Source organism: Saimiri boliviensis, chromosome 4 (genome assembly GCF_048565385.1).
Source record: "Saimiri boliviensis isolate mSaiBol1 chromosome 4, mSaiBol1.pri, whole genome shotgun sequence".
NCBI lineage: Eukaryota > Metazoa > Chordata > Mammalia > Primates > Cebidae > Saimiri > Saimiri boliviensis.
Genome location: NC_133452.1, coordinates 139,817,190 through 139,838,261, shown reverse-complemented (window position 1 = coordinate 139,838,261; position 21,072 = coordinate 139,817,190). Strand labels below are relative to the sequence as shown.

The following is a 21,072-nucleotide window of genomic DNA, read 5'->3' as shown; positions in this document are numbered from 1 at the left end:
GAGATGGCCCTAGAGCAGCCATCACCAAGGGAGCCCCAGGCCCATCCAGAGATCTCCATGTTAGGGTCTGAGGTGATGGTGGGAATCTGCTCGAGTGTACCAGGGTGTAGAAGCCTTGTTCGACAGTTAGAAGGCAGCTGCGGCTATAAGCAGACAGCTGTCCTGGAAGGAGGACCACTTTAAAACACGGACATTATCCTGCACTCCAGCAGCATGGCCTGAGCATTAGAAGAACCACAGGAGCTTTTTTCTTTTTAATTTTTAACTGACAAATAGTTTTGTGTATTTATGGGGTATGATGGGATGTTTTGAGCTACATATATACGTTGCAGAGTCAATCAAGCTAATTAACACCATCACCTCACCAGCTTACCATTTTTTTTTTAATGGTGAGAATGTGAAAAATCTATTCTTTGCCGGGCGCGGTGGCTCAAGCCTGTAATCCCAGCACTTTGGGAGGCCGAGGCTGGTGGATCACGAGGTCAAGAGATCGAGACCATCCAGGTCAACATGGTGAAACCCCGTCTCTACTAAAATACAAAAAATTAGCTGGGCATGGTGGCGCGTGCCTGTAATCCCAGCTACTCAGGAGGCTGAGGCAGGAGAATTGCCTGAACCCAGGAGGCGGAGGTTGCGGTGAGCCGAGATCGCGCCATTGCACTCCAGCCTGGGTAACAAGAGCGAAACACCGTCTCGAAAAAAAAAAAAAAAAAGAAAAATCTATTCTTTTAGCATATATTATTATTAACTGCGGTCACCATGCCACATAATGGATCACTAAAACTTACCCCTGCCATCCGAGACTTTGTGCCCTTTGGTCAGTACCTCCCCGTTCTCATCCGTTCCTCTCCCCCAGCCTCTGGCAACCACTTTTCTCCTCTGTTACTATGAGATCAACTCTTGGGTTCTCCATATGAGTCAGATCACGTGGTAGTCGTGTTTCTGTGCCTGGCTTATTTCACTTAGCCTTATGTTCTCTGGTTCCATCCATGTGGTCTTAAATGACAGAATTTACTTCTTTTTTTAAGGCTATGCCATATTCCAGAGGTCCCCAATGCCCCTGCCCCATCTGTGGAAAAAGTATATTTCATGAAACCGGCCCCTGGTGCCAAAATAGTTGGGAACTACTGCCGTATTCCTTTGTATTTACAGGGAATTCTACAAATCTGTTCATCAGCTGATGGGCATGTAGGTGGATTGCATGTCTTGGCTGCTATGAACGGTGCTGCAGTGAACCTGGGAGAGCAGACATCTCTTCCGCATACTGATTTCAGCTCCTATGGAGTTATTTCCAGCAGGGGGCCTGCTGGATCCTACAACAGTTCTATTTTTAGTCTACTGAGAACCCGCCATACTGTTTTCCAAAACAGCAGTGCCAATTTACATTCCCGCCAATCGTGTGCAAAGGTTCCATTTTCCCCACATCCTCGCTAATACTTGTTACTTACTTTTTGTCTTTTCGACAAAAGCCATTCAGATGATGGGAGGCGATATCTCACTGTGGTTTTAATTTGCATTTCCTGATGATGAGCAATGTTGAACATTTTTCCATCGACCTGTGGCTGTGTCCAGGGAGCTGATCAAGTGTGCCTGGGCTGCCCCCGATGACTGTGCGAACTTGGTGGGTGGGCCACAGGACGGCCATGGGCGTTTCTTTTTCAGAGCTTGCTGGGCTCCTGTGCACGCTCTCAGGCTGTGAGCAAGTGCGTCATCCAGAGTGAGTCTGTCAGCCAACCTGGTGTCTGTGGAATCCCTATTGAGATGCCAGATCCTGGCCTGGTTCCCTGGGTCTCAACCCAGCTAAGCAATTCTGTGCTAACAGCAGGCCCAGTTCCTCCCCTCCTTCTTGACGAACAGCTCTTAGGGGGGATTAGCACATGCTGGGGCCCAGTCAGTCCATCAACACGGTCTGCTGACACTTTCGCCCTGTGCTGGTGGACCTGCTGAAGGGGAGCGAGAAGGCAGGTCTTCCTCTCCCCACACTCCAGGCCTGGACTCCACCTAACCCACAGCAGTTTCCGAATGGGGGTGGAGAGTTGCTCTGCCAGCTTTGGGAGGTGACACGGTGCCACCCAGCAGACGAGTCACTGCCCAGCTGTGCCCGGGCCACCATTCCCAGGCTGGAGGGTGGGATGGGCCCCTTGGAGGGAAAGCTGTCCCGCTCTCTGCTTGTCTGTCTCATGAAGACAGTTACATCCAGAGGCCTGGCAGTGTGGCCGTGGGATGGCCAAGGCTCCGTGTCTCACACACGTCCCCCAGGACATGGAAAGCTGAATATTTATCAGTTGGATTGCTGTAGACTCCGGGCACTTTGAGCTCACAAAGAACTTCCAGGACTTTCATTTTTTCCCCAATGACCTTGACGTCTGTGTGCCCTGGCCCTCCCTGGCCCTGTGTCTACATTTGTGGTGTTTTTCCTTGCTAAGATAGTGTTTCATAGAGGCAAGTTTGGTAAAATGTATTTCCGTTCCTATAAAATATATTAAAATATATTTCCATTCTAAATAAGTCAGTGCCTGTTTTGAATTAATCACCATGATGCAGAGTAATTAGGTATAATACGAATCTACAAAGAGAGTGTTTGTTTCGGGAAGGAGCTGCTAATTCCCTTTAATGCCAATACCGTGGCCTGTCCTTGCGACCTGAAGATTTTCCCCAAAAATTTGACTTCCGCTTTCTAAAACAGGCGTCCCCAAACTACGGCCCTCAGGCCGCATGCGGCCCCCTGAGGCCATTTATCCCCCCCCCCCCCCCCCCGCCGCACTTCAGGAAGGGGCATCTCTTTCATTGGTGGTCAGTGAGAGGAGCACAGTATGTGGCGGCCCTCCAACGGTCTGAGGGACAGTGAACTGGCCCCTGTGTAAAAAGTTTGGGGATGCCTGTTCTAAAATGTAAGTCAAATTGTTCTCCCTAAATTCTCTATAAGTTGCTGTGGCAGTTCAGGAAATTTGAGCATGCACAACTAGAGAATTCACTTACTTTCCCAGAATTCAGGCCGAGCCAAATAAAACGGAAGTCCATGGGTCTTTCAGCCCAGGGGTTGGCACTGGGGACCTGGAGAGATGGTAATGGCCTCAGAGGACAGGAATTCAGATTCCAGGGCTGCCGCTCAGCTCCAGGGACAGGAGCTCAGGAAATGTCTGCAGATTCCTCCTCTACAGACCTCCTCCCCTCTTCTCCAGCTTTCACTCTTCCTCTCCCTCTGTCTCTCTCCCTCCTTCCTCCTTCTTTTCGCACTCCCCCTGTCTTTGCCCTTCCTCTTTCTCTTTCTCGCCCAGTCTCTTTTCTTTGTCTCTCTCTTCCCCATCTCCCTCCTCCCTCCCTTTCTTCACCCTTTCTCTTTCCCTTTCCTTCTCTCTCCCTCTCTTCCTCTTTCTCTCCCTCTTCCTCTTTCCATCCCTTTCTCTTCTCCTTTCCCTCTTTTTGACCATTTTCCTCTCTCCCCTTCTTCTCTGTCTCCATCTCTCTCTCTCTCTTCTCTTTTCTTGCTTTCTTTCCTTCTTCCTCTCTCTCTCTCGCTCCCTTCTTTGCCCAGGGTTCTGCCTACCCATTTGTATCTAGGGATTGCTATTGCTATCTTCTGAGATCACAGCCCCATTTCTTTGCCTTTTCTCTGTTCTACCCTTAAAAGCTTTTATAACCAACAAAGGAGTTTCCTTTCCTGTCTCTGCTTCTATTGCTGCCTCCTTCTCTTTGTAGAATTCCGAAGGGTGCTTCGTGCAAGTACCTAGACTTATTGTTCCACTGAGGCAGGTAGACTTCGGTGATTCCACCTGGGGAAGATTCTACTTTCTGGCCTAGGGTTCAAAATTAAGCCTTGCATTTTCCTAGGGACCAATAATCAATCACAGAGGCATGTAAATAAACAAACTAATTCGAAAAACCTTTCCAGATATTTGCTTAACCAGTTAATAGGCTATCCTTAATACTGATCCATTGGAACCTGTAAAAGAATCTATAATTCAAACTGCCTTTCAAGAGCTGGGGTTTTCAGAGTGTGGTCCTGGGACCAACATTATCAGCATCACCTTATTCCATTAACTTAAAAGGAATTCTTTTTGAGCACATCCTTGGACCCACTGAATCAGAAACTGGGGGGTGGACCCGCAGCCTGTGCTGAGCAAGCCCTCCAGGTGATTCTGATATGCACTCAAGTGTGAGAACTGCTGCTTCAGAGTGAAGATTCCTGCCACTCAAATATCTGCAGCGTCAGTTGCAAAATTCTTAGAGGCAATGTTGGAGACATGAGGGAAATAAACTGAAATCAGAAGACGTGGGTCAAACCCCCACAAAGCCAGGACCTAGTCAGGACCTAGTAGAGATTTGTAAACGGTTGACATCACCACATCAGACGGATATTGACAGGATTAAGTGAGATAACCTGTGAGACTTAGGGAGGCAGCCATAGTGCCTGGCACTCGGTGCATGGTGCTGAGTAGTTATCTGCTTTTGGTTTCTTCTTTCTTTATGCATACAGCTCCAACGAAACAAACAAACAATCATTCTCATACAAAACAATCAAATCTTTTAATATACCACTTTAATCTGCCAATGAGCAGAAACTCTAAGTTCAAAATCCATTTGACGGAAAAACAGTTGAGGCATTTATCCCCAGTTGAGTGAGTTCATTTATTTTCACTTATAAAGGGGTAGCACTTGCTTTCAAATTAATCACTCATATTTGAGCAACATTTAAAGCCAAGCACTGCATATTTCTCAAAAAAAAAAGAGATAAATATAAATAAGTCTGTAGGTATGTGTGTCTTTGAGGAAGGGACAGTTAGGAGAGAAGCAATTATGACTCAAAATGAAACAAAACAACGGCCTGATTTGGGGAGAAATCTAGAAATGAAGTATATATGTAGCAACTCAGGGCATTAGCACCTGCTGAGCAAGGTCAGGCCTGTTTTTACTGAATCATGATCTGGTTTCAGGATAAGACAGTAGACCAGGCGTCCCCAAACTTTTTACACAGGGGGCCAGTTTACTGTCCCTCAGACCATTGGAAGGCCGCCACATACTGTGCTCCTCTCACTGACCACCAATGAAAGAGGTGCCCCTTTCTGAAGTGCGGCGGGGGGGCCGGATAAATGGCCTCAGGGGGCCGCATGCGGCCTGTGGGCCGTAGTTTGGGGACGCCTGCAGTAGACAAAAAGAGTAAAATAGAAAAAAGCCCACCCCTGGGACATGGCAAGACCCCTGTCTCTACAAAAATTTAAAGATTAGCCAGGCTTGGTGGTACGCACCTGTGGTCCCACCTACTCAGGAGGCTGAGGTGGGAGAATCACTTAAGTCCAGGTGGTGGAGGCTGCAGTGAGCTGAGATTGCACCATTACACTCCAGCCTGGGCAACAGAACAAGACCCTGTCTCAAAAAAAAAAAAAAAAAAAAAAAAAGAAGAAGAAAGAAGAAACCAAAACTGGAAAGCAAACCTTATGGAAGTGAGATACTTAAGAATGTCTCTATTGGAAAGCACCACAAAATGGATCATTTCGTCAAGTTCCTGCACAGCTTGAAAGAACCCGAGTCGCCTTGGGCGGATCTCGTCGTGCCACCAGGGGGCGCGCTGGGCCTCCCGATGCGGCCCGGCAGGCAGGCAGGCGCAGTTTTCCTCTTTGAGGTCCTGTCATTCTCTGTATAAACAAGTTACGTTCAAGTGTTTAGGATATAAATTACGACCATGCCGGCTGCCTCGGAAGGAATGTAAACACAGCACTGTGGTCGGAGCAAACTCTGAAACTGACTTCATAATTTATAGCAGGCCCCTGAGTAGCTCACTATAAAAGAAAATAAAAAGGCCTTATTTTACTGCAAATATGATAATGGAGAGACAAAAAAATGTTTAAATCATCTCTTAATTTTAGAAGATATAGGAAGGAAGCCCAAAAATTAGAAAGGTGGTTAAGACTTTCAGAAACAAGATGTTTCACTTAGGAGATTCTCTTTGCACTGAAATTCACTTAGAATACAAAAACCTTGGGGTGTGAAATAGCTCCTCAGAGGGGGTGCCAAAAGCCTGGTGACTGGGAGAAAGACCTTTTAGAGGATGAGAAACAAAGGTGAGTTTTTCAGTCAGGAAAGAAAAAGCAAAAAATAAGAACAGAAATCCTGCCCCAAATTGAGAGGAAAATGCACAGGGAGATGGGGGCAGAGTTTCTCTGCTTCTCTCAGGCCTGTCATCCTCAATACAGCCGGTGACGCTGACGGGCCGCTGGGACAGACGGTCAGTCCTTCTGCCTAGCTGGCCTGTTGTGCTCTTCCATCCAGAGCGTCACCAGCTTTGCCTGCAACCTTCGTGACTGGGAAACCTAGCAAGAACAGAAAGGGGCTGAGGGGCTCCCTTGTGAAATCCCTGGTTAAGAGGGAGGAGCGGGGAGAGGAGGCCGGGAGGAAGGGAGGGCTGGACAGGCTTGCTGTGAGCAGATGCCGAGCAGGGCCAGCCAGACTCTGAATTGGAGGGTGGGACAGGCCACAGCCAGAGAGCACCGTGTCAGGGAATCCAGCTTCTGTAACAAACTCCCCAAGGAAGTTGAACTCCCCTGCTGGGAGCCTGACCCCTGCAGCTCAGCAGGGCTCCCCTCCAGTCTTCAGATTTGAGCCCCATTACTGACAGCATGCCACCACCACCCATAACAAAACTGTAGCATGCAAAGGGAAGAAGCAGGGTGCTGTTCTTTGGACACCCAACCCTGGAGGGGTGCTTACCACTGTGCCCCACATCTGTCAACCCGAGTCAGTGGCGACAGAGAGAGGGCAAAAGGCAGAACTCTCCCTGGGCACAGGAAAGAAAACAAAAGGGGCACAAACTTGGTGTCCTCAAATCAAACCCTTGCCTTTCGGTATCCTGCCTGGTTTTCTTTCTAGTTCCTTTTATCTTCTGGTTTTTGTTTAGCCAGAAAAAGCTAGGGTGAGGTAAAGAAAGAAATAACAGAAAATATTTCTTCTACTCTTTCTTTTCCGAGAAGACTTACAATCAGAACCTGGCCTGTGTTACTCAAGGCACAGACCCCACACCATGTCAATTACACCACTGGAGGGGGTGCGGGCAGAGTTCCATGGCTGCCGGGTGGGGCGGGAGGAGAACCTGGCATCCACTGCTCTCAGGGTACCCGAAGAGAAAGTTGCCCCCCTAAAACAAGTATTTGTTATATACATTTTATTGAAAAAAATTTTACATCAAAATACTTTGGCAAACTGTAAAAGTATACGTAAGTGCAAATATATCCTCCTTTTAAAATACAAGCAAAGTGTGAGTATACACGAAGGTCATAAAAATATCTTTAAAATATGGTGGTAGAAAACAACCTTGTAAAAACGTTGTATTGTCACAATACTGAAAACCACTTTCTTAAACTAGACACATTGTTTCTAAATAATTTCTTAATAATGTTCTTTGGCACCTGTATCCAAATGCAGTGTTTGGGGGAAATGACTCTCCCAACTCAGCTAGGCAACAAGAAGGGGCTTTTTTGGAATCTCGTGCTTAGCACTGCCTTTTTGAAAAGCACACAAGTTGTCATATCATAGACACACACACACACACACACACACACACACACACACCCCTTGTCTGCTATTTTTCAGACCCTGATTACTGAAGGCAATGAAGATCCCAGAGCTACACATGGCATATTTTCCCATCTCCTCAGTAGCCCTCTCCCTCACGTGGGAGCCTGCGGGCATTCATACTGGGGACACTACCTTGCCAGCGGACGTCTTTCTTTCAGCAGTAGGCAAATAACAGTGACCAACGCGGTCCTGGGCATTCTGGCTAAGTGGCTGGTGTGTGGCTTACTGCTATCCGCCTGCTGGCGATGTGAGTCCATCTCAGTTTGTCTTTGCCCAGGAGGGAAAAGGAGAGAGCGGCCATTACTCGGCCCCTTTCCGTTCATGTTCACATGACGCAGGGCTTAATATCCTGACAGACGCTCTGGTGGTGATGGTGATAATATGACCCGCTGGCTGAGGGATGGAAAGAAGAAATTCCATTGAAGTTGAGGACGAAATCTTTTCTGTCACACACTGGCGTAGAGTGATGCTGGTAACGGGGCAGTCCCACTGAAAGAAGAAAACAGAAGCCTCCTCAGAAACAAAGTCATCCGGTGGATGGCGGGGTGTCTTATTTCGACTGAGGGTGCAAAAGGTGCTGCTGTGCCTTTTAGTACATTGCTAGACAACTGGTAGAGAAAACCCAGCTTTAGAAGCATCTCACACGCCAATGGCAGGTCATAGAAGGGCTTTGGAGTCAGTATGTTTTTTGATGTTCACACAAACACAGGGCAAGTTCCCCTCAAAGGCCGGTTCTTACGTCCTGGAATTCCAACTTTACTCTCTGAGGCTGGGACGCGCGCTTTAATCTCAGAATGAGCACAGGTAGGGTACAGCTCGACCCAGGCTCTGGGTCCAGATCCCTTCCGGTAGAGCTCCTGGCCTGTGCTCCCCGGAACCCTGGCTGCACGGAAGGCCAAGCGCCTGCCCAGAAGCACCATTGTGGCCTTCTTCCTTGTTCTGAGCCTTGTTTCCTAACTCACTCTGTGGGTAGGAGCGGCGAGCGCAGAGGAATGCTCCCTTTGCCAAAGGGGAAGAGAGAAAACCCAATCGCAAGATGACCGGATGGGACAGAAAAACACACCTCTTCTCCTGCCCCTCCACAGGCATATTCCTGGGTCCGGAACGTCTTAGACTTCGTCTAGAGAAGCCAGGACTTCAGGGCACAAAGAAATGCCCTTCGGTCCGAGGCAACTGGCAGCGTGGGGAGTCCCCGAGGCAGCCCTAGACTGGAGGGGGAAAAACAAGGCCCAGACCCTGCTCTCCCGGGGCGGCTCCCTGGCCCCCGGCCTTTGCCGGACGCCGGACCCCCACCTGCCACCGGCTTTTGCTTTTGTTTTCTCGGCGCCTCTTGCCCCAGGGCACAGTCGGCCTGCCGTGCCCTGAGCACTGGGCCCCTGTGGCTACTGGACCAGGCCCTCAGCACCGGCCTGGGTTAGGTCCATTGGCCCGGGTCTTAGTTACCTGAGTGGTGTGGGGAACATAAAGTGCACGTCGCTTCAGGCCCGATTCAGTTATTCAGTGCAAGAAAACCGTACCCACGGCCCACCAGGCTCGGGCCCTGCTCGCGTGGCCTTGGCCGCGCCGTGTCCCCGCAATGACGGAGTCAGCCGGCTGCTCAGCGGCCGGTGCCTACTTCCTTGCTCACAACACCCACCGGAGCACGCCCCGCGCTGCTCTAACGCAGCTGCCTTGGCCCGCGAGCCCCGATGTGTGCGCGGCGCTCTGCACACAGGTGCGTTAAAGCAAGTTCTGATGCCATGTCCTGGACCACAAAATAGCAGGATACAGGCGGAGGGCTAAGGAAGCAGTCGACGCTTTGATATGCTGGCAGAATGATAAAAGCCCGAGCTCCTTCCTGAAAGGCTGGCAGGGCTTAATGAAGGACCCCAGGGCAGCCCTCGCTCACAAGGACCTTGGCCACCCGGCCTAAGACCTGAGGGCACGGACCCTGTGGGGTCCTGGGGGAGGGAGGGTCGTGCTGGGTTTGTGCGCGGGGGACTTGTGCTGATCTGTGTGCTGTGGAGACTGCCTTGCTCCCTGCCGGCGCCTCAGCAGGCCCCCAGGTCTCAGTGGCCCCGGCCCAGCGGGAGGGGCACTCCCAACGAGGCCCCACAGGGTCCTCTCACAGCGGGCCCGCTCCTCGGAAGCCTCTGCCTCTGGTGTTCCCGGGAGACGGCAACAGGGCTGGGTGGGTATTCTATAGGGACGGGAGCAAGACGGCGAGGACGGAAAGGCAGAGGGTCCCTGTCACACGTCAGGACTGAGACATTGTCTCTCCCGAGCATTCCCAGACTCGGTCAGGAGTTCTGCGAGACTCCCAGGGAAGGCTGGCCCCGGAGGCTGGAAGGCCGCTGGGCAGAGGCACAGAAGCCTGCTTGCTCCGCTGGGCATTTTTCAGCCGCTCCAAGAGAATCATGTATCCAGATCCCGAAGTTTTGGGAGCTTGTGCATGCTCCCCATGTATGGGATGGTGAGAGAGCAGCCTTGAAGAAGGGTCAGAAGTCCCTTTCCTGTTTTTTTTTTTTTTTTTTTTTTTTTTTTTTTCTTCCTAGAGTATGGTTTCTCCAAGGCTATGAAGCCTTAGAGCCTGGGCCTTCCTGGAGAGGAGAGAGCCAGCAGAGCTGGCAGGACAGCCGGTAGGCTGGGAGAGGAGTAGGCAGGCCGGGAAGGAAGGGGTGAGCCCACCGAGGGCAGTGTGTGTGTGTGTGTGTGTGTGTGTGTGTGATTGACAGCTGGTCCAAGGGGATACACAAATAAGACGGGAAGGCCGCCTGTATTGGTTACTTGTTGAAATTCCCATAAAATTGAACAAGACTCTGTTCTCAGTGGGTTAAGTCAGGCTAAAATCCTCTCCCGTGTGGTCCTGCCGAGACTGTCTTTGTTTGGTTAACCTCTGAGACCCACATTTAAAAGGCCTATTTGGGAAATTTCACCCTCCAGGGAACCAACATCTTTTGCCCATTTCTGGGCTTTCCTTCTCCCCTGGTGCTCCCGCAGCACACCGGCTCAGGAACACAGAAAGTATGCCTCACCCTGCAAGTCACTGTCTCATTGCTGTGGGAGACCAGTGTGAGACAGCAGCTTGGGGCCTTGCCTTTGACTGGCAGGCCCATCGGATTTTAATCTGCAGCCCTAGGTACGCAGAGGGAGGGGTTGTAAGGGTTTATCTCTATTCTCCAGACAAACCTGGCCAAATATTCAAATTCCCTCCTCCATGCCCACCATCTCCTCCCACCTCTCACCACCTTCAGCAAGTCAATAAATTTTCATAATCTGTGACCAACACAATGTAAACCAGCTACACTACAAGTGGCATCCACAGGGCAGGCATATTTATCATGGGAGTCCCAGCAGGGTCCTTCAGGTCCTGCCACCCCCGACCTGTATCATCAATGTGTGTCCATTGTAGGGGGGAGGCAGGGAAGGGGAGGGGACCTAAACAGTTTGGTGAGCCCCCCTCCAATGGCAAATGTCCCTTTAGTGAAAGATCCTGGGCGCCAGTTCTGTCCCTCTCACGCCCTCCTCTTTACACTTGCCCAGCTGCAAACATCTCCCTACACACAGCCCAACATACAGAACATCTCCGATTCTCACATTTACTTTGGGACAAAAGTACAGCAAAATGAACTCGAGAAAAAAAAAAAAAAGGACAAACGGAACTAGACACAGCTTCCTGACCAAAGTCCCCAAAGGTCACATGCCTTCTTTCAAAGCTAAGTCAGACTCGGAATGGGAGACCTGCAGTCTCCTGCACAGGGACCCCCATCGACCCAGGAAGGCCAGGGGACTTCACACCATACTCACAGCAGCCAGACGATTCTGAAGGTTCAGCTGCTGGCCAAGGATACTGCGAGGACAGTAAGACCCCATCCCTGTTCCCACGAATAAGGAGGCTCTCTCCAACATGTGCTTTTCCCAGTGCCCTCAGACCTCCTGGCTTCGGGGTCCCTGTTTGTGCCAGTGACAGTGGCCACCAGCCCTGGAGGCCTAGAGGCGATGCGCCTAGCTGGCTGCGCTGGAGGGCGTTGCATTACCTGAGAGGTCCTCGCGGGCGTTCTGGTGCAAGTAGCTCTGCTCCAGCGAGTAGGAGGACATGCTGGAGTGCAGGCCTGCAGAGGCTGCGGGGTTGCTGCTCGGCGTCAGGGCAGGCGGCTGCTTGAGGTAAGGCGAGGCGCCAGGCGAGCTCCAGTGCGCCGCAGGGCTCGTGTAGGGCGAGTGGCATTCTATGGCGCTCGCCATGGCTGGAGACGAGGGCACTGGGCTGCTGCTGCTGTCCGGCCCGTAGTCTCCGCCGCCGCCGCCCCCGGCCGCACTGACGCCCCCGGGTCCCGCGGGCACGGGGCAGCTGGCCATGTAGGTGGAACCCGGGTTGGGCGACATGTGCGGGACGTGGTGGTGGTGATGGTGATGAGGGTGCGCATGGCTCGGGGCGCCCGCGCCGGCGTCGTAGCCCGCGGGCATCATGTCGAGGCCGCCGTAGCCGCCCTGGCTGTGGCAGCCGAGCGGCGCCGACGGGGGCGCCTGGAAGTCGAAGCCCTGGGGCAGCAGGGAGGCCCCGAAGCCCAAGCCGCTCACGACGCGGTGGTACATGGGCTTGAGTGCCTGGCACTTCCGCCTGAAGCCGCGCGGCCGGCGCCGGAACGAGCCCTCCTCGAACATGAACTCGCTGGCCGGGTCGATGGTCCAGTAGTGGCCCTTGCCCGGCCGCCCGAGGCCCTTGGGCAACTTGATGAAGCACTCGTTGAGCGAGAGATTGTGGCGCACGGAGTTCTTCCAGCCCTGGTAGGCGCCGCGGAAGAAGGGGAAGCGCGCCTGCAGGAACTGGTAGATCTCGCTGAGCGTCAGGCGCTTGCTGGGCGAGCTCTGGATGGCCATGACGATGAGCGCGATGTACGAGTAGGGCGGCTTCTCGGGCCGCCGCAGCCCCGAGCTCGCCTTCTTGGCGGCCCCACTACCGGCGCCCGCGCTGCCGCCGCCGCCCGCGCTCTTGCAGGCAGCCGAGGGGGCGCTGGCAGAGTTGGAGGAGGACGAGGACGAGGCGCAGGAGGCGGAGGACGACGACGACGACGAGGAGGTGGTCTCCAGGGCGGCGGCGGCGGCGGGCGGCGGGCTCATCAGGGCGGCCTGGAGCGCGCCCGGGGCCGGGCTGCACGCGCGGCGGAGCGGGGCCGGCGGCGGGCGCGGCGGAGGCGGCGGCGGCCCGCCCTCGGTGGTCATCTGGGACCCGGGAGCAAGGCCGGGCCGCGAGGGCGGGCCCCGGGCGGGGAGCGGAGGCGCCGGAGCGGGGTCGGCCCAGAAGCCCGGCGAGCGCCCTAGCCCGCCGCCCGGGGTGCAGCCGTGGTCGCTCCGGGCCAGCGCTTCGGCGTCGCCTCCCTTAGCTCCTTTGGGGCTTCTGGAGGCGGCGACGGGCGGGAGGCAACGCCCGGCGCATCACTCCGCGAGCCGCGGGCCCTGCCTTGCGCAACGGCCTCCCAGGCCGCGAGGCCGAGCGGCCGGCGCCGGGCAACTGCGCGCGCTAGTGGGACCGCGGCCGGGACCCCGGGGACGAGCCCGACGTCTCCCTTCAGGAGCGCTCCTCGCTCTGTCTCTCCGACTTCCTCCCTCCCGTGCCCTCCCCGGCCGCTCTCCTCGCTCCCTCCCTCCCTCCCCCTACCCCGCCCTGCCCCCTCCTCGCGCGGCGCCTCCGCGGGGAGGGCGCGCTCGGGCGGCGGCGCTCACTCCTCCCCCTCCCAACCTGGCGGCCGCCTCCCTTGCTTATCTCGCTCCCCGCACTCCAGGGTCTCCTCGCTCTTTTCATTCCTCTCTCGGCCTCTTCCACTTTCCCTCACCCACCCTCTTTCAAACGGCGGGATCACAGACTCAACTCTCATCTCCTTAGGGGGACGACCCCCACCCCTAGCAAAACTCGACCACCTCTGACTTTGTGAAATCTTCTGTTTGCCCCCTACAGCAGCCCCCGCTCCCCATCCCAGGACCCAGCCGCCCCCCGCGGAGTGGACCCTGCGCCGCCCCCCAACCCCCCGTTTCTCCCTTCCTCCTCCTAGCCCGCGGCGCCGAGTGGTGCTGCGGCGGGTGCGGCTGCCCGGAGCCTCCCTGGGCGCCCTCCCCAGGGCCGATACTGACTCCATCTGTCAACTTCGTTTAGACTTTGCCGCCCTCAGCCACACGCCGGGGTGCCAGACGCCCAAAGGTAACGTGCCAATCCTCTCTCTTTCTGGCAGGGCCTGCAGGCTCCCCGACAATTGTTAGGGCAACTGTGGGCGCCCCAAGGTTGCGGGCCGATGGCGCTAGTGGACGTTTTCGGAACCTTGAGCAGAGGGATTTGGACTGAGAAACCTAGGCCAAGTTTAAAGACTCTGGAGACCTGGATCTCATGGGACTCATGGTTGTATTTGCTTCACTTCCTTACCCACTACCTCTGTTAGTGTTTTGTAAGAGAGAGAGAGAGAGAGAGAGAGAGAGAGAGAGAGAGAGAGAGAGAGAGAAAAGGAAAAGGAAAAGAAGGAAAAAATAAAAGAGAAAGACCCTGAAATAAGCGAGATGGCTGTATTTATATTCAGTCCTGAAGGGGTGTGCAGCTGTCACTAGGTTTACATCCTCTGTCTTAACATTGCCCACCCAAAACTGGTCTAGGTCTCAGCTAACTCCCGTCCGAGAACACTTCTCCCCAGTTGTGGCTAATTCCTCCCTAAGTAAGAGTCAGGCTCTGAGAGAGATGTGCCCTCGGGAGCAATCATTTCCAATGAGACCCGACAGTTAGTTATTGGATTACACGTGCAGGGAAATGTAGTCCGACCAGGGGATAGGAGCTGGGAGAGGGAGGAGGAGAGCAGGAGGCCGGAGCTGGCGGGGCCACCCAAGGGCTGAAGGGGGAGGCCCAGAAAGGAGGTACTGAAGACCAGCCGACCAAACGGGAGGCAGAGCTGGGCACCCCATTGCATCTAGGCTGAAAGGATGGAGGTTCTTGGGTGTGCCTGCTGGGGAGCCTGGGGAGATGGGGGAGGCAAGAGAAGGGGAGGTTGCGCAGTGATCAGGAGGGAGCCGCCAGGCAAAGAGCCTTCAGTCTTCAGCTGCACCGCAGAGGCAGCCTTCTTGGGGTTGGCAGGAGCCCTGTGTGCCCCCGAGTGCTGGGGGACTGCTCCCGGCTGAGTGCCCTGGTGGAGCTGTAGATGCAGAGAGGGCTGGTGGGGAGGGGAGGGGTAGGTGGGAGGGGGGTGGGCCGGGGCTGGCCCCAGACAGTGACCTGAGGTTGAGTGGAAGCAGGCTTTTTCCATCAAACCCTGCCTGGATACCACACACAGAGACCGAGTGTCAGTTTACTGCCCTGAGCCGGCTCCTTCTCCCTAAGCTCCACAGTAATTAGACAAAGAAAACCTAAATTAGCTGAACAGGCGTCGACAGCTTCCTCCAGAGCACCCCTGGTACCTACATGGGAATGTGTCCGAAAAGGGCTTGATTGTAGCCGAGAGTCAGCTAAGAAAACACCGCCAAGCCGAACTCAGTTTACCACTCATTTACAATAGAAAAAAGAAACAAGGCGCTCTTTTCCGGGTGGGATGTTTTGATTGGGTTGGGGCAGGGGGTTTGCAGTTGTTTCCACTTTCTAAGAATTTCTTTCTCACTGACTGCTGAATGGTTTTGGGGGGTGGGTCCCCGTGTACTTCATAGTATTTTTTCTCTTGCCTTCATTTGTCATTTTGTGTGGAATAACTTCAAAATATGTAACTAAACATAAACGTTAATATAATGTATTCACTTAGCTAATGCTTTAAGTGCTTAAAATATAATTATTTTAATAAAATAGAAGCTGGAGTGGGGAGGATAGATAGGATCTTAAAAGAGCTCTCCTGACATAGAGTTCAGTGTGTGTGGGTCTGTCTGTGTCTGTGTGTGTGTGCATGAAGTGGAAAGGCATCAGCCCAGGGGAGAAACTGGGGGGGGGGGGAGGACAATCATCTCATTTGTAGGTGGGGGTGGTGGGCAATGGGCTTTGGGAACATTCAGCACCTATTGTCACTTAGCCTGGACCCTGATTCTCTGTGCTTGAAAATTATATGTACTTAGATCTCAGAGAGCAGAGCTCCAACCTTTTAAGAACAGGCCTTTAAAGGTTTTAGGACCTGGAGGCTGAAGAATAAAAGGCACAAACTAAATTCCAGGCAGGACCGGTGATAACATTCTATACACGCAGCTCCCAGTTTTGGGGTTATAGGGTCATCCTTTAAGAATAGGATGGAAGCTTTGCAGGCAGTTTCCAGAAAAATACTTCCAACTTTCTTGGGCTTTTAGGAAGTCCACAGGTACTCATCAAGACAAACAAAAAACACCAGATTCTTTTAGTGTCTACCAATTCAGCTGATTAAATTACAAGGGATTTTTAAAAGGCTCCCTTGTCCATCCAAGTGACAGTAGTATCTATTTTGCCTAAATTCTAAACTTGCAAGAAATCCCACTTACAGTATGCTGAGGGTTATGAGCGGTGGCTGGGTCATGGAAAGGCAGTGTGCATTGGAGATAGGGCTGGAGGTGGTCTGCTGACTCACAGCCTCCTGTCTCTGCAGGGGTCTGCATGCTGCCCCTGTAGACCCTAAACTCCAGAATGATATGGAGCTTGGGGGCCTTCTTAAGTTATATCAGTGGGAAGTCTCCTCTCCAAAATTCTTCCTGAGATACCCCACTTCTGTCCCTGGAAACTATTCCCAGGTCTACAATTGCTAAAGCCCTGCATCTGTTTGTTACAGACCTTGCAGTTACCATCTTGTCATCTACCAGGTTGCCCAGGTATCATCCTTTTTTGAGGTGAGGAAACCAAGACTCAGAGACTGGGTGACTGGCTACAAGTCACGCAGGGACAAGTGACAAAGGTAGCCTGTAGCCTGGGCCTGGAACTCCAAAGTCAGTGCTCTTTCCACTGCATTACAGCAAAGCTTCTCTGAGCTTTGTGTTAATCACTGATTTATACAAATCTCTTGAGTAAGAACGCTTATGATAGGAAATTATGTCAATTTCTCTATCCCTGGGAGGAATACCTTAATTTCTGGTTAGCAAACAGGGTTTTAAAAGGAAAATTGTGTTTGTCTCTGAAACAGAGCCTTGCTTAGGATGGCTCCTCCCTCACTGGGGTTCCTTCTTACAGGGTGAGTTTTTCACTCACTTTCACTCCCTGTTAAAAAAACACGAATCTTGAAAATTTTTTTCTTACGGGAAGGAAAGGTATGGTTCATATAAATGCGTCTGGGTCAGCCCAGGCACTGCTTGGTTAACCAAAACTATGCGGCCTCCGGTGCCATGGGTCCTCTCTCCATCCCGATTTGGTTGACTGGCTCGGTCTGGGCCTCTCAGTCCTTTCCTGCTCCAACCCTTGAAGTCCCATCCCTGCCCCAGCACAAGGAATATAAACTTCAACCAGTTTGGGTTTCTCTGATTTTGTACTGTAATCGGCGTTTTATTCTAGGAAATCTCTTCATTATTGCGGTTTAAATTTTGTATTCTTAGCATGCTTCCTCTCCTTTGTGAGTTTTACATGAAATAGCTTAGACTAAACCAGTTACTGACAGGAGAGACGCATCCGCATCGCCGCATCAACGCTGTTTGCGGAGATCTAAGACGTCTCCTCCCGGCAGTTCGCGCCTGCTGCACCCCTCCCTTCCTTCCGCCTGGGTCCAGCTGGCTGGCTGGCCGGAGGTAAGCCTCTTCCCAATTCAGAATGAGACTGACCGCTGTTTTCACTGTATTTAGGCGCAAAGTTAAGGTGTGTAGAGAATTCTCGAACTTCTGCGAGGCCTGTCTTAATGTGGACGGCAGGAACTCAGTGCTGGGGCCTGGGGGTGTCAGCATGATTGAGGAAACGCAGGAAGAGCACCAGCCTGCATGCTTCAGAGGCCTCTTTAGAAAGTTCGATTAACAATAGAAAATGCGGATGGGAACAGCATTAGGAGGACACTCAGAGGCAGGGATTGGAGAGAGCATGGTGGCCAGGGGTGGGAATTTTACACCTCTCCTGGGGTCTGCCCTCCTTCCTTGGTCCAAAACCCCCAGACCGCCGGGTTTGAACACCAGTCACCCGATTCCAAATGTTTATTTGGATAGAGTTTTCCGCTCTCCAAAGGCTTGTGTCCCGGACAGGGCTCCTTTTATAGCCACCTTCCTGCGAGATCCCTGGATAGCCCCAGATCTCCTGACCTCAGCGATGGGGACGACTGGATGACCCACTGGCCAGGTCTGAGGGTTCTTGGAAGGGAGGAGAAAAGGGTCCAGTCTACCAGACCCTCATGCAAAGACCAGCCTCACCCCACTTCAGCACTTCCCAAATTGCTGGGCGCGGGTCGTTTTGGTTGGGAAACCAAAACCTTCGGTTGCTCTCAGGAGCCAGCCCAGAAGCCTGCAGGCCCAGATCCTGGTGCAGAGGCGGAGGTACCAGTTGGAGCACCTCTTCGACTTTGCCTGCAGCCCACTGCATTTAGGGGTGGGGAGTTGAGGGGCGGGGAGCAGGCTGGAGAGCAGTGACGGTCCGCTTTTTCTAAAAGGCAGAGAGAAGGGGCTTGAGTTGGAACAGTTGGTCTCCCAACGGGGAAAGAAGGAGTGGGCTTCCAGTGGCTAAGGAAAAGAAGTAGGGAAGCCTGTAGCACAAATATTCCTGGAAGCAAGTGTGGGTGCCAGTGCCCCTCAGCATGTTAACTTTTCGTCCCCTGGTGCTGCTGGAAGGGACGTCCCCATGCTTTAGGTCGAAGGACAGAGCGTGCAGATGCCTTGGCAACCGGTGGGGGCCCGGCTGTGTCAGGGAGAGCCCTTGAGCTCCACACACCTTCCCTCCGCCCTCCTGGCTGTGACAATGATGCTCGAGGTCATTTAGGGGTCCGCTTGTCTTTTGCTCCGCAGACCCCGGCCTCGGATACCTTCCTCCCGCCTGTCTTCCCAGGCTCAGGAGGAAGACCGCTAGGCCTAGCACACACGCTGGGGAGGGCTGGCTGGCCCCCCGGGGCCCACCCAAGGCGCCCGCGGGGCCTGGAGAGGTCACTCCGGGCACTGCAAGCGGGAGAGTGCGCGCCGAGGGCTACGGAAGACACCAACCAAAGGCGCCCGGAGGTCTCCAGGCGTTGCCTCGGATGCCCCCGGACCGGACCGACACCAGAGCCTGACCGGCTGCGGCCGCGCGCGGGGAAGCGCCCTGGAGGTCCCAACTTAGCCCGGGAAGGGCTTTCTTCTCCTGTCTGGCTGGTCTCCTCCCTGCTGCCCTCCCTTCCCCCAAATAAATAAATATTTCCGCGGGCAGCAAACTCGGCGGGGCGCAGGGCCCTGAGCGCCTCCACGATAGATGAACTTCCTGGCGCATCAAAACTCCCCTCTTGTCCTCCCCGCGGAGCTCAGGATATGGGGCGCGCTTGCTTCTCTTCAGAAGAGGAAACGTAGCTCTTCCAAAAATATAAATCAGCTCTGACGTCCAAATATTTCTTTTGTCCTCCAGCATCCTCTATGGGGATAAATAAAACGTGCTCGGCGCCCAGAGGCCGACTAGGAACCTTGGGGCGCCCAGATGCCGCCTTCGAAGAGCTGCCTTGGGGAGCCCCCCACGCTGAGCCCTCCCCGCAGCCTGGCCGAAGGCCCCGGGCCCCGGATGCGGCCTGACCTTTGGGCGGGCTGTGGCAGTCGCGGGAGGGAGGGAGACAGTCTCTCCCCGGAACCCCAGCGGCCTGGGAACGCTAAAGGCGCCCGAAGCCGACCCAAGGGGGAGGGGAGCTCTCTCGCCTTGCGCCTGAAAAGGCCGGGGGAACTCGGGGCGCGCCCTTTGAGTTTGGGCCCCTGCTTTTCCAGGCCGGGTTTTGTCAGGGAACCTACGCCGCCTCCCTTTCGTTTCCTTCGGAGTTCCTGACCCCAGGGCAGCCTTCTCTGCGTGGGGACCCAGATGAGTTCAGGCTCAGAGCAGAGAAGGGCCCCGACTGGGGCTGCTTCTCCCAGCCCAGGCCAAGGCCACTGCTCCTCCAGAAGCCAGGTGGCTTTGCGACCTCAGATGACGCCTCTGGCCTGGGGCATGGCCCTGGAGGCTCTTAGTACGTCAGACCCGGGGGTGGCTAGAGCCGGGTCAACCTTGCCACTGCCCCGCCTCCCAACTCCCTTCTCCAGCTTGGGGGAGGTGGACAAGTTTTGTGTAGGGGCTTGGAAAAGAAATCATTACCAAGGTAAACCACATGCACGATGGTGGTTGAGATGTGGGGACTGAAGTAAAGGCGAGCTCTCCTAGGGAGCAAGGTGGCTGGAGGCATGTCCGCACTCGCACTCTGCTTCCTGCTTCCCCGACTCCACGGCACGGCACGGCACGGCGAGCCCAGGGGCTTTTCTGCGGCCCTCCTTTCCCAAGAAATCGCCCCACGGCACCCACACGGCCAGTCTGCAAGACTTCGGGGGTCAAAGGGCAAGGGGAAAGGGAAATCTCCACCTGCCCCGGGGGCAGCTCATCCTCCCCTCTCGCCCTGCATCCCACGCCGAAGATTCCATTCCAGGCCTGGGGCCTGGGGACGGCGCAGCGGGATCTGTTCTCCAGCCGCCCCTTCTCTCTAGTGGGGTCTTTATTGATGAGCTGCCTCGAAAACCCCCTCCCAGAACGTCCCAGAAGGGTTTAGACAATCCATCACCCACCACTTCAAGAATGCTTCCTCCTTTTCAAACACAATCCTCGCACACCAGACGGGCTGCGGTGGGGAGGGGCGCGCACTTGAAAAGAGAACAGCTTTATAATCAACGTCAAAGCTGTCCCGCAACCTTTCGGAAACAGGGACTCTGGCCAAAATCTCTCAGGATGATTTACTGGGCCCCCTCGGCCTCTCCGCCTCCCGCCACGTGACATTGCCCGCCGCACCAGCCGCCCGCACACCCTGCTCCGCGCCCCTCCGCGGGGAGTTGGTGTTTGAGGAGAAAGTGAATTTTTCTCCTGGGGCTCACTGGGAAAGGGGTCTCGGCCTGGTCGGAGTGCTTTGGGGGCTTGGTTACGGTGTCCTCGTAGGTGAACTGCGAAGGCCGGGCCTGGCCTCTGGGAGTCGTCCCTTCCAAGTCACCTTCCCTCCCGCCGGAGCCCCGGGGTTTTGCGGTCTGGGCTTAGCCTCCCTCTCCTCTCCGCGCGGGAGCGGCAAGAAGCCGCAGTTCCTCTCGTTTCCGCGAGGTGGCGCCAGCCTCCCGGGAATCGCGGCCCCGGGGCTGCCCCGCGCGGCGGTCACCTGCTCCGGCTCCCAACGCCCGCGACCCCGGTCCCCGTAGCCCCAGGGGTCCAGGCCCCCGTCCCGGCGCCGGGGCAGGCGGGTGTGTGGCCAGCAGGGCGGCGGATTCCTGCAGCGCCGCCTGTCTCTTACTCGGTTGGCCCGCTTTGGGCACTACCCGCTTTCCTGCCCTACCCACCCTGACCCCCAAGAAGAAGGGTCAGCCGAGTCACGTGTGGGCACCTCTCTGCGGGACACAAGCGTCTTTAGAGTTTGCTGAAGAAACGATAATCCAGTTCAGTTATTTTGGCTCTCTGAAGCAAGGGGCAGGGGG

At 54.4% G+C, this 21,072-nt stretch overlaps 1 protein-coding gene and 1 long non-coding RNA gene across 4 annotated transcripts in view; one reads left to right on the top strand and one right to left on the bottom strand.

The window, feature by feature from the left end:
* Positions 1–6,966: 6,966 nt before the first annotated feature.
* Positions 6,967–13,180, bottom strand: FOXF2 (forkhead box F2). Its single transcript, XM_010338100.3, has 2 exons — positions 11,586–13,180; positions 6,967–8,058 (listed from the first exon to the last, which is right to left on the bottom strand). The coding sequence occupies exons 1-2, from the start codon at positions 12,766–12,768 to the stop codon at positions 7,895–7,897; spliced, it is 1,347 nt and encodes a 448-aa protein (XP_010336402.2). The 5' UTR covers positions 12,769–13,180; the 3' UTR covers positions 6,967–7,894.
* LOC104651283 (uncharacterized) overlaps positions 11,652–21,072 on the top strand; it is an 81,296-nt gene continuing 71,875 nt past the window's right edge. For 2 of the 3 annotated variants that reach the window (XR_744788.3, XR_012517402.1), the window contains exon 1: positions 13,292–13,741. This is a non-coding gene — a long non-coding RNA (uncharacterized LOC104651283). Of the gene's footprint in view, positions 11,713–13,291; positions 13,742–21,072 lie in introns of those variants that run through there. The other variant, XR_012517403.1, reaches the window with a different exon arrangement.

What these genes read in the sequence shown, in the direction of transcription:
- FOXF2 (XM_010338100.3), bottom strand. Translation starts at nt 12,768, where the DNA reads ATGACCACCGAGGGCGGGCCGCCGCCGCCTCCGCCGCGCCCGCCGCCG. An exon ending in CGCCCGCGAGGACCTCTCAG is followed by an intron (nt 8,059 to 11,585) that starts GTAATGCAACGC and finishes TTCTTCTTTCAG; the next exon opens with TGGGACTGCCCCGTTACCAG.